General features: G+C 38.2%; 1 protein-coding gene across 1 annotated transcript in view; it reads left to right on the forward strand.

Annotated features, from left to right (window-relative positions):
• LOC123544993 (U3 small nucleolar RNA-associated protein 25 homolog) overlaps window positions 1-13,616 on the forward strand; it is a 59,651-nt gene that overhangs the window by 14,070 nt on the left and 31,965 nt on the right. Inside the window, exons 3-5 of the mRNA XM_045331195.2 lie at window positions 1,934-2,024; window positions 6,544-6,629; window positions 10,985-11,195. Of these exons, the coding sequence (XP_045187130.2) occupies window positions 1,934-2,024; window positions 6,544-6,629; window positions 10,985-11,195 (388 nt within the window). The remainder of the gene's footprint in view (window positions 1-1,933; window positions 2,025-6,543; window positions 6,630-10,984; window positions 11,196-13,616) is intronic.

Raw genomic sequence — 13,616 nt, forward strand, 5'->3', positions numbered from 1 at the left:
CCCTATTGATTTGGGGTCACTCCGTCAAAGGTCAAGGTCACAGGGGCCTGCAAACATGCGAAAAACCATGTTCTCGATATGCATAAAGAAGTAAAACCACTTAAGGACCAGAATGTTGAAAACCTTTCATAGGAATTGATTGAATATATATGTCATGCAGAGTAAATGACCCCTATTGTTTTTGGGTCACTCCGTCAAAGGTCAAGGTCACAGAGGCCTGAACATTGATAACCAGTTCCGATCAATAACTTGAGAACCACTTGACCCAGAATGTTAAAACTTCATAGGATGATTGAACATGCAGAGTAGATGACCCCTATTGATTTTGGGGTCAGTCTATTAAAGGTCAAGGTCACAGTGGCCTGTTCATGTAAAATCATTTTTTGGAAATAACTTGAGAACCACTTGACCAAGACTGTTGAAACTTAATAGGATGATTGGACATGCAGAGTAGATGACCCCTATTTATTTTGAGGTCACTTGATCAAAGGTCAAGGTCACAGGAGCCTGAACAGTGACTTGAGAACCACTAGGCCAAGAGTGTTGAAATTTAGCGGGATGACTGGACATGCCAAGTAGATGATCTCTATTGCAGCCAACCATCAGTGTCTCTTTGACTTTCGCTCCTGACCCCTATTGACTTCTTGCCTATAGGACTTTGCATTGGGGGAGACATGTGCTTTTTTACAAAAGCATTTTCTAGTTTTATTTATTATTTTTATTTATTTCTAAAATAGGCCAACTGATCCCGCTTTAACAAATGCATATTCGCTATTCAAGAATCTTTGGACAATGACGTCACACCTGTAAAAAAGTGAAGGTCAAGAAAAACATACAGTTGTAATCATTTCAATATTTCTGTTTCATAAGCAAAGTTTGACTGTAGTCATATCACATAGATAAACTGTATGCAGCGTGCCTTCATTTCAGTGTAATGAGATTCAGTCATTATATAGCATATATATAATAAAAAAGATTTCAACTGAGTTCAATATTTGCATACCATACTAAAGAAAAATATTCATATATAATAAATCAGTTAAATAATTTATAACAAATATATCAAAGCAAACAAGTACTCATTTTAATATGCAATCTGAATAAGTCACAAAAGCAGAAACCTTTTCATATACAGACGACAATTGTAACAAGGAAAATATTTTTAAAAGCACTTCTCTACATAAAAGACTCTTATCACACCCTTATTCCTGTGATACGCAGACCGTATTCAGCTCTTTCTTTACTTTGATAAATGTTGGTATTTGAAGAGGTTTTTATCATATTTATTAAACTTACTTATCATTTTGAGATATATCAATATTCTTGCTAAATATACTGAGCCAAAGTTAGCTTTAAAACTGTGAACAGCGTCGTTTAGGATAAACGCTTTGTCTACATTTCACTCAGCGTAGCACAATCAACAGAGTGAAAGAAATTGACACTCTTGTCCAATCAGGCAGAGTGTTGCATAAATCTTCCATTTTGATTAATTATCTATAATGCGTTATCAAGTAGTTTGATTTGCACACTGAAGTCACGTGGCATAGGTAACGAAAACGAATTTAGACGGCGTCGCCGAAAAATAGGGAAATTTGATGGACTTGGCTGTTTAATTTATATACCGGTAATGTTTGTTTTGGATATTATGGATATTAATTGAATGGGGGTCATGGGTTCGAGCCCAACTTGGGTCACAATCATGCCTTCTCATAAGACACCAGTACTGGTTTTTCCAGGAAGTGGACTCAAGAGTTGAAGCTTTCATCACAATTGAGCTTAAATAACTTAGTATATACTAATTGAACATTAAAATAGTACATTATAAACAAAACTAGAATTTCTTATCATGCATTGGTGTTTTCCTGTAACAGGTTACATATAAGAGGTTAGACATTGTGAATGTGAAAGCAATAAATGTGTTTATATGTTTTAGGAAAGGACAGAGTCATCATCATCATCAGACGATGAAGTTAATCCGTATCAACAGCTGATTGCAACACTTGACACTGCTCAGTCTCATCAAGGTAGTATAAATGCATGCTATGTTGGTTATTAAAGCCTTTTTACCTCAAGGTGAGCTTTTGTGATCACTATTTGTCCGTTGTCGTCTGTCATCAACAATTTGACTGTTAATACTCTAGAGGTCACAATTTTAATGAAACTTAGTCAGAATGTTGCCCTCAATAAAATCTTGGACAAGTTCGATATTGGGTCATCTGGGGTAAAAAACTAGGTCATCAGGTCAGATCAATGGAAAAGCTTGTTAACACTTTAGAGGCGACATTTATGACAATATCTCTATGAAACTTGGTCAGAATGTTAATCTTAATGATCTTTAGGTCAAGTTCAAATCTGGGTCATGTGGAATCAAAAACTAGGTCATCAGGTCAAATCAAAGATAAAGCTTGTTAACACATTAAGAGACCTTATTTTAACTTTGAAACTCATGAGAATTGATCAGAATGTTTGTCTTGATGATCTTTAGGTCAAGTTGGAATCTGGGTCATGTGGGGTCAGAAACTAGGTCACCAGGTCAAATCAAAGGAAAGGCTAGATAACACTCTAGAGACCACATTAATGATCTTAAGGTCAAGTTCCAATCTGGGTGAGGTGGGGTCTAAAACCAGGTCACCCGGGCAAATAAAAAATACCTTGTATAAGCGTTAGGGGCTGCACTTCAAACTGAATATTCATGAAATTTGATCCTGCCGATTGTTTTTATGAAATCTAGGTCAGGTTCAAATAAAGGTCATCTTGGGTCAAAAATAGATCAACAGGTCAAATCAAAGAAGTACCTTTTTCTAGCTGTTCTCAGGTGAGCGACCTAAGACCATTTGGTCCCCTTGTTTTGTAAAATTCATTTACTGCTTGAAGTGAACAGTTCATGTGGTAATTAGTCCCCTACTGGTTGAAAACAGTTTCGGGCACTATAGGAATGCACTTTTCCGTCATTCTGTCATTCCGTCCGTCCGCAATTTCGTGTCCGGTCCATAACTCATTTATCCATGAAGGGATTTTATTATTACTTGGCACAAATGTTCCCCATGATGAGATGACGTGTCATGTGCAAAACCCGGACCCCTAGCTTAAAGGTCAAGGTCACAATTGGAGGTCAAAGGTCAACAGGGCTTTTTTCCTGCCCGGTTCATAACTCTCCCATCAATGAAGGGATTTTAATATCATTGGCACAATTGTACCTATAATAAGACGATGTGTCATGCACAACTTTCGACCAATAGCTCAAAGGTCAAGGTCACACTTAGTAGTCAAATGTTAACATGGCATGAACAGGGTCTGTTTCGTCTCCGGTCCATAACTCTTTCATCCATGAAGGGATTTTAATATTACTAGACATAAATGTTCCCCATGATGTGACGACGTGTCGTGCGCAAAACCTGCACCCCTAACTCAAAGGTCAAGGTCACAATTGGAGATCAAAGGTCAACAGGGCTTTTTTCCTGTCCGGTCCATAACTCTCTCATCCATGAAGGGATTTTAATATCAATTGGCAAAATTGTATGTCATAATAAGACAATGTGTCTTGCACAACTTTCAGATCCCTAGCTCAAAGGTCAAGGTCACACTTAGTAGTCAAATGTTAACATGGCATGAACAGGGTCTGTTTCGTGTCCGGTCCATAACTCTGTCATTTATTAAGGGATTTCAATATTACTTGGCACAGATGTTCTCCATGATGAGACAACGTGTCATGCGCAAATCTCGGAGCCCTTGCTCAAAGGTCAAGGTCATACTTAGAGGTCAAAGGTCTTAATTCAAGGAGGACTTTGTCTGGAGCATTTCTTCTTTATGCATGGAGGGATTTTAACGTAACTTGGCACAAATGTTCACCACCATAAGAAATTGTCTTGCGCCAGAACCAGGTCGCTAGGTCTAAGGTCAAGGTCATACTTAGAGGTCAAAGGTCAAATTCAAGAATGACTTTGTCCGGAGCATTTCTTCATGCATGGAGAGATTTTGATGTAACTTGGCACAAATGTTCACCACCATGAGGCACACTTTTTTAGAATTACGTCCCTTTGTTGTTACTATAAATAGATTACATTGTAACTTTTTTATTACTGGCCGTAGGGAAAAATCGAGACCACTTTTCTGTGGTACAACATGCATGTTACATCCAATATTTAGGTGTATTTTGATCTATCTCTACCTGGTAAAGAGTTTCTTGTGGACTTACATTTTATAGATTTTTTTTTTTTTTTTTAGGATTAATTTCACCTTGTTGTTACTATAAATAACTTTTATGATAACTTTTTGTATAATCGGCCAAAAAAATTCCAAATGAAAACAACTGTACGTTTTTATATATGTAAATTTTAATCCAAGTGCTTTGTTATATTATATTGTATATATAGTACAATATTGTTTATACACCATTGACAAATACCAGTTCATTATGTTATACTGCAGTAGAGAAAATTAGGTGCCTTCCAGTAGGGGACTTTGTATTGCATGGCAATACTTCATTCACTTGTTGATTATGTATTTCTAAAATCTGTTTTGTAGATGAAAATAAAACAGCTGTTTTACATACATGTAGTGTAGGTTGATGATCTGGCAGTCATTGTCCTGCATCAGCATTTTTTCTTTAAGATTCCCGGCTCTGAAACTACTGGTCAAAATTATACCAAACTTGGTCTGTAGAAGTCTTATATGGATTTAGCTTGGTCCCTATTAGAGATTGCTAGAAGTAAAATGAATTTACATGAAACTTGGTCTGTGCAACCTTGAATGGACTTCTGTCATACATGTATTTGTTCAAATGGTTTCCCTAGAGTCTTTTAAGTAGTTGCCAGACCTAGAAATAGGAAAAATTTAAATGACTTCCTCTCATGAACCGTGTGATAGATCTTCACCAAACTTGGTCTGTAGCATCCTTGTACAGACTGCTTTCAGTTTTCTGCCAAATTTGGTGAAATGGTTGTGCTTGGTCCCTGGTAGGGACTGCCACACTATAAATAGAGAAAAAGCATTATATGACCTCATAAAACACAAGATGGAGTACCACCAAATCTGGTCTGTACAATTCTTGTATGATCCACTCTTCATATTTTTCAAATGGTCAAGCTTTGCCCCATTTTTAGGAGCCATGAGAGCTAAAAATTGAAAAAAAAAAGCCTTTAAACATTTACATTTTATGCCCCCGAAGGGAGGCATATTAGTTTTCAACTGTCCGTCTGTCCGTTCGTTAGTTCGTTAGTTTGTTCGTCACGTTAACTTTTTGCATGTAGGCACTTTACTCGTGAACCACTGCACCCAGGACCTTCAAACTTCACATGCTGATAGTACTTATTGAGTATACCACCCCTACTGACTTTGGGGTCACCAGATCAAAGGTCAAGGTCACAGGGGCCAATGTTAACTTTTTGCATAAAGGCCTTTTACTTGTGAACCACTGCACCTAGGACCTTCAAACTTTACATACTGATAGTACTTATTGAGTACACCACCCCTACTGACTTTAGAGTCACAAGGTCAAAGGTCAAGGTCACAGGGGCCAATGTTAACTTTTTGCATGAAAGCACTTTACTCTCGAACCACTGCACCCAGGACCTTCAAACTTCACAAGCTGATAGTACTTATTGAGTACACCACCCCTACTGACTTTGGGGTCACCAGGTCAAAGGTCAAGGTGCTGTGGGGGCATTGTCACCATTAGTGACAGCTCTTGTTAACCATATGATGGGCCTTCACCAGATGTGGTCTGCAAACTCCTGCATGGACATCTCCCAACTTTCTTGAAATTGTTGCACATAGTGGAGGGCCACCAGAGCTAAAAATAGAAAAGCCTTTAAATTATTTCTTCTCATAAGGCTAAAGGAACTTGATGGATATTTGCCAAGTGTGGGTTTGTATCCTCCTTGTTTTATCAACTTTCCATCTGTAGGATCCTGGCATGAACCTCTTACAACTTGCTGGTTCTGTTCCAGAGCTAAAAATAGAAAAAAACTCCTTTAAACTACTTCTCATGAACCACTTGATGAATGCTCACCAAACTTGTTATGTAGCATCCTTGTATGATTTTCTCTGATGTTTTTTCAAATGGTACCCCTTTTTAGAGGCTGTTAGAGCTAAAGATGAAAATAAGTTCAGCAGCTGCTTGTCAGGAATCGTTTTATAAATCCTCATCAAACTTGGTTTGTGTTATGCTCTTAGATTTATTAAAATGAGTCAATTTGACCCTTTTCAGGGGCCACCAGTGTTAGAAATAGAAAAAAAACTCAAATAACTTCTTATAAACTGTTTCATGGATCTTCATCAGACTTGGCCTGTTTGTATCCTGGCATGGCCCTGCTCAGGGGCCACTGAAACTAAAACTAGAAAAACCTTCATATTACTTCTACAAAATGCACGTTTAATGAATCTTCAAACATGTTCCATAACATCCTTGCATAGATCTCTCTTTATTTTGTTAAGATGCTTCCCCATAATAGGAGCCATCAAAGCTAAAACATAGAAAAAATCTTTTAACAACTTCTCATGAACCACTAAAAGTACCATAGTGCAGTGATTTTTGTTTGTCAGACTCTGAAGAAGAAAGCGATAGTGACAATGATGCTAAAAGTGGAGATGATTCAGACAAGGAAATTAATGATGATAAGGAAGAGGAGGTAAATATCACTTAATAATTCAAATTATATTTATCCTCCAAGATAAGCAGAGGAATGTAGTTTTGGGTTTGTCCGTCTATCTGTCTGCTTGTTCTTCCAAAGCTTAAGTTGATATCTGTATCCACTCAGAGAGTAGTATGCAAATATTTTGAAAATCAGATTAGTGTGACCCGAGTTATTGCACTTCAGTTTATTAAAACTACATGTTTAGTCCATTTGCTGCCTTATATGGGTAATGATTACAGGGTTTAGATAGAAAATTTGGAAGGAAACACATTTACCGGTACACCAAAGTTATTTCCCTTATATTATTGCAAACTGCTCTTTCTGATCCTCCAATGCCAAATATGCTGGAGTTATTGAATAGTTTTTGTCGAGCCCGCTTTCAGAAGCGAATACAGTTGTCCAAATGGCTGTTCGGTATATGTGTGTGCATCCGTGCGTGCGTCCAGATTTGTTTGTGCGGACCATAACTTTGACATGCATGGAGCAATCTCGTTTATATTTGGCATGAATGTTAACTCAGTGAGACAGAGTGTCATGCGCTAACTGCAGGTTCTATCTCAAAGGTCAAGGTCACACTTGGAGGTCAAAGGTTAAATTCAATTATGACTGTCCGGAGCATATCTTCTTCATGCATGGAGGGATTTTGATGTAACTTGGCACAAATATTCACAACCATGTGATGGAGTATCATGCGCAAGAACCAGGACCCTAGGTCTAAGGTCAAGGTCACACTTAGAGGACAAAGGTCACATACAAGAATGACTTTGTCCTGAGCATTTCTTTTTCATGCATGGAGGGATTTTTATGTAACTTGGCACAATTGTTCACCATCATGAGACGAAGTGTCATGTGCAAGAACCTAGAATTACTTCCCTTTGTTGTTACTATAAATAGCTTATATTGTAACTTTTTTATTACTGGTTGTAGGGAAAAATCAAGACCACTTTTCTGTAGTACAAAATGCATGTTACATTCAATTGTGAGGTGTATTTTGACCTATCTCTTCTGGTAAGGATTTTTGTGTGGACTTAGATTTTTTTTAAAGATTTACTTCCCTTTGTTGTGACTATAAATAACTTAATAAATATTGTAACTTTTTGCAATCATTTTTTATTTGGCATAAATGTTTGCCCCAATGAGACAGGGTGTCATGTGCAACGCCTAGTCATTTTGACAGCTGGCGGGCACGACATGTTGCCCGTGGGCATCTAGTATATGCTAGCAGATATGTCACAGTATTAGCCACTATATTTCAACCAAATCAGAGCCATAAACTCTGATAACTCAAAATCATCAAAATCTGGAAAATGTCAAAAATATGCACAGTAAGGCCTGGCACTGATCAGTGCCAAGTCTTTGTCAAGTCTTATTATGCATATTATCAGCATGTTCCGGTCCATTGATTTCCAGGATAGTTATGGACCTAATTTTTATCAAATTTTGTGATATTTTTGCAACTTCTCTTACACCATTGGGCAGATTTTCTCCAAACCTGACAGGAGTTTTCATTGCCAAGTCTTATTATGTCTCCCCCAGGAGACATATTGTTTTTGCCCTGTCCGTCCGTCTGTCCGTACGTCACACTTCATTTCCGAGCAATAACTGGAGAACCATTTGACCTGGAACCTTCAAACTTCATAGGGTTGTAGGGCTGCTGGAGTAGACGACCCCTATTGTTTTTGGGGTCACTCCGTCAAAGGTCAAGGTCACAGGGGCCTGAACATTGAAAACCATTTCCGATCAATAACTAGAGAACCACTTGACCCAGAATGTTGAAACTTCATATGATGATTGGTCATGAAGAGTAGATGACCCCTATTGATTTTGGGGTCACTCCGTCAAAGGTCAAGGTCACAGGGGCCTGAACATTGAAAACCATTTCCGATCAATAACTAGAGAACCACTTGACCCAGAATGTTGAAACTTCATAGGATGATTGGTCATGAAGAGTAGATGACCCCTATCGATTTTGGGGTCACTTCGTCAAAGGTCAAGGTCACAGGGGCCTGAACATGGAAAACCATTTCTGATCAATAACTAGAGAACCACTTGACCCAGAATGTTGAAACTTCATAGGATGATCGTTCATGCAAAGTAGATGACCCCTATCGATTTTGGGGCCACTCCATTAAAGGTCAAGGTCACAGGGGCCCGAACATTGAAAACCATTTCCGGTCAGTTACTTGAGAACCACTTGACCCAGAATGATGAAACTTCATAGGATGATTGGTCATGCAGAGTAGATGACCCCTAACGATTTCAGGGTCACTCTGTTAAAGGTCAAGGCCACAGGGGCCTGAACATGGAAAGCCATTTCCAATCAATAACTTGAGAACCTCTCGACCCAGAATGTTGAAACTTCATAGGATGATTGTTCATGCAGAGTAAATGACCCCTATTGTTTTTGGGGTCACTCCGTTTAAGGTCAAGGTCACAGGGGCCTGAACATCGATAACCAGTTCCGATTAATAACTTGAGAACCACTTGACCCAGAATGTTGAAACTTCATAGGATGATTGAACATGCAGAGTAGATGACCCCTATTGATTTTGGGGTCAGTCTATTAAAGGTCAAAGTCACAGTGGCCTGTATATGTAAAATCATTTTTTGGAAATAACTTGAGAACCACTTGACCTACAATGTTGAAACTTAATAGGATGATTGGACATGCAGAGTAGATGACCCCTATTTATTTTGAGGTCACTTGATCAAAGGTCAAGGTCACAGGAGCCTGAACAGTGACTTGAGAACCACTAGGCCAAGAGTGTTGAAATTTAGCGGGATGACTGGACATGCCAAGTAGATGATCCCTATTGCAGCCAACCATCAGTGTCTCTTTGACTTTCGCTCCTGACCCCTATTGACTTCTTGCCTATAGGACTTTGCATTGGGGGAGACATGCGCTTTTTTACAAAAGCATTTTCTAGTTTATTTATACATATTATCGGCATGATTAGGCTGAATGTCACAAAACCTCACAAGTGATTAGTGTGAAGATTAGTTATACATATTATTGTCATGTTCTGATTAAATTATTTTCATGACCCTTGATTTGTTGAATTCTGTGATCTCGGCTACTTGTTAGAATTCCACAGGAGTAACCACTTCACAGGAGTGGTAACTGCCAAGCCTAATATATTGCTGGAATGTTATGGTTCAGAGATTTTTCCTGCAGTTATTGCCCTTAATTAATATCATTTTACAATTTCTGCTTGATAAGTGGGACACATTCGTCTTTCATGAAAAACAATCTAGTTTTATCACAGAGGTTATCATTCATCCATGGAATCACATTCTTTCTGCTGTAGATAGAATTATTATGATTTAATATCCATCAGCCATTTCATAATTATTATACAATGAAATTTTTCAAACTGTATATATTATTTTGTTAATTAGATAATATAAAAAAGATAAATACAGCTTTCTTAGCATTATTGAAAATTTTCTGTTGATACTAATTTTATGTTACTTTTACTAAACGTCAGCTACATAATGTATGTTAAAACTATATACACAGAATAAGTTATAATGTTTTATAAAATAATTATGCAGTCAGTAATATTATAATATACAATTATTGCCGTTTGGTGAGGTCGATATGTGGATTTATCAGGTCAATAAATCCATATATCGACCGTATTTAAAAGGCAACAATTGTTTTATTATTAAATCAAACCTAGTCATAAGTATAAACTTTAAATACAAGTATCTGTAGCCTTTGGTAATTTTTTGGTGGTAAATTGTGTACGACGTCGCATTGTTTTGACGTCAAACCGTGATGACGTCACAGCTGGATGTCAGTATGTGTTTTTGGCCCCGACTTCGAGTCAATACGACTTTTTATGCCCCGAAGGGAGGCATATAGTTTTTGAACCGTCTGTCAGTCTGTCGGTCTGTTCGCAATTTTCATGTCCGTTTCATATCTTTGTCATCGATGGATGGATTTTCAAATAACTTGGCATGAATGTGTACCACAGTAAGACGATGTGTCGCGCGCAAGACCCAGGTCCGTAGCTCAAAGGTCAAGGTCACACTTAGATGTTAAAGGTCATTTTTCATGATAGTGCATTCGTGTCCGTTCCATATCTTTGTCATCCATGGATGGATTTTCAAATAACTTAGCATGAATGTGTACCACAGTAAGACGACGTGTCCCGCGCAAGACCCAGGTCCGTAGGTCAAAGGTCCTAAACTCTAACATCGGCCATAACTATTCATTCAAAGTGCCATCGGGGGCATGTGTCATCCTATGGAGACAGCTCTTGTTATCATTGATCATGTGACTACATCTAGACCGATGGAAAGGAGTATAAATATAAATTTAATAATAATACTTTTGATTTCAGTCAAACTCTAATTCTGATGTTGAAGGAGACAATGTTGATACAAGCAAACATAATGCTGGTGATGAAGATGATGCTGTTGATGATGAGGAGGATAATGATAGTAATGATGACAGTGATAATGATGAATTAGACAGTGATGAAAGTGATGATATAACAGAGGTAGTGGCAGATTTTGATGATGATGAACTTGATAATACTTTACAAGAAAGTGGTAGGTATATCTGTTCATGTCAGAGTTGTTAAGAAAAGATTATGAAATATTTATATAATATTTGTCTTAGTTGTTTATCCATTTTTAGCTCATCTGATTTTTTGAAAAAAAATGATGAGTTATTGTCATCACTTGAGCGGTTGTCGGCGTCGGTGTCGGCGTCGGCGTCTGCGTCGGCGTTGCCTGGTTAAGTTTTATGTTTAGGTCAGCTTTTCTCCTAAACTATCAAAGCTATTGCTTTGAAACTTGGAATACTTGTTCACCATCATAAGCTGACCCTGTATAGCAAGAAACATAACTCCATCTTGCTTTTTGCAAGATTTATGGCCCCTTTTGTACTTAGAAAATATGAGATTTCTTGGTTAAGTTTTATGTTTAGGTAAACTTTTCTCCTAAACTATCAAAGCTATTGCTTTGAAACTTGGAATACTTGTTCACCATCATAAGCAGACCCTGTACATCAAGAAACATAACTCCATCTTGCTTTTTGCAAGAATTATTTCCCCTTTTGGACTTAGAAAATCAGTTTTCTTGGTTAAGTTTTATGTTTAGGTCAGCTTTTATCCTAAACTATCATAGCTATTGCTTTAAAACTTGCAACACTTGTTCACCATCATAAGCTGACCCTGTACAGCAAGAAACATAACTCCATCCTGCTTTTTGCAAGATTTATGGCCCCTTTTGGACTTAGAAAATATCAGATTTCTTGGTTAAGTTTTATGTTTAGGTCAACTTTTTCTCTTAAACTATCAAAGCTATTGCTTTGAAACTTGCAACACTTGTTCACCATCATAAGCTGACCCTGTATAGCAAGCATCATAACTCCATCCTGCTTTTTGCAATAATTATTGCCCCTTTTGGACTTAGAAAATCATTTTCTTGGTTGAGTATTATGTTTAAGTTGACTTTTCTCATAAACTATCAAAGCTATTGCTTTAAAACTTGCAACAGTTTTTCACCATCATAAGTGGACACTGTACATCAAGAAACATAACTCTATCCTGCTTTTTGCAAGAATGATGGCCCATTTTGTACTTAGAAAATCGTGGGTAGGACAATATTTCTATTACACAAAAAAAATCAGATGAGCGTCAGCACCCGCACGGCGGTGCTCTTGTTTATTATACGCCCGTTTGAAAAACGGGACGTATTATGGGAACGCCCCTGGCGGGCGGATGGGCGGGCGGGCGGCGTCCACAGACCTTGTCTGGAGCATATCTTCTACATGCATGGAGGGATTTTGATGAAACTTGGCACAGTTGTTCACCATCATGAGACGGAGTGTCATGCGCAAGAACCAGGTCCCTAGGCGTAAGGTCAAGGTCACACTTAGAGGTCAAAGGTCAAATTCAAGAATGACTTTGTCCGGAGCATATCTTCATGCATGGAGGGATTTTGATGAAAGTTGGCACAGTTATTCATCATCATGAGACGGAGTGTCATGCGCAAAAACCAGGTCCCTAGGTCTAAGGTCAAGGTCACAGAGGCCAAAGGATACAAAAATGAAAAATTCAAGAATGACTTTGTCAGGAGCATATCTTCATGCATGGAAGGATTTTGATGTAGCTTGGCACAGTTGTTCACCATAATGAGACAGAGTGTCATTCGCAAGAACCAGGTCCCTAGGTTTAAGGTCAAGGTCACACTTAGAGGTCAAATGATACAAGAATGAAAACTTTGTCCGGAGCATATCTTCTTTATGCATGAAAGGACTTTGTTGTACCTTGGCACAATTGTTCACCATCATGAGATGGAGTGTCATGCGCAAGAACCAGGTCCCTAGGGGTAAGGTCAAGGTCACACTTAGAGGTCAAGGATACAAGAATGAAAACTTTGTCTGGAGCATTTCTTCTTCATGCAATGAGGGATTTTGATACAACTTGGCACAAATGTTCACAAGCATGAGACAGAGTGTCATGCGCAAGAACCAGGTCCCTAGGTCTAAGGTCAAGGTCACACTTAGAGACCAAAGGTCAGATACAAGAATGACTTTGTCCGAAGCATTTCTTCTTCATGCATGGGGGGATTTTGATGTAACTTGGCACAATTGTACACCATCATGAGACGGAGTGTCATGCACTGGTCCCTTCTTTTGAATTACTTCCCTTTGCTGTTACTATAAATAGCTTATATTGTAACTTTTTCATTACAAGTTGTAGGGAAAAATCGAGACAACTTTTCTGTAGTACAACATGCATGTTACATCCAATTCTGAGGTGTATTTTGAGCTATCTCTACCTGGTAAGGATTTTTGTATGGACTTGTAATTTTTTATTTTTACCTCACCTGTCACATAGTGACAAGGTGAGCTTTTGTGATCACCCTTCGTCCATCGTCCGTCGTCTTTGCGTCCGTCCGTGCGTGCGTCAACAATTTCTTGTCTGCATGATAGTGATTTCATTTATGATTTTATTTTAACCA

Source organism: Mercenaria mercenaria, chromosome 1 (assembly GCF_021730395.1).
Source record: "Mercenaria mercenaria strain notata chromosome 1, MADL_Memer_1, whole genome shotgun sequence".
Lineage (NCBI taxonomy): Eukaryota > Metazoa > Mollusca > Bivalvia > Venerida > Veneridae > Mercenaria > Mercenaria mercenaria.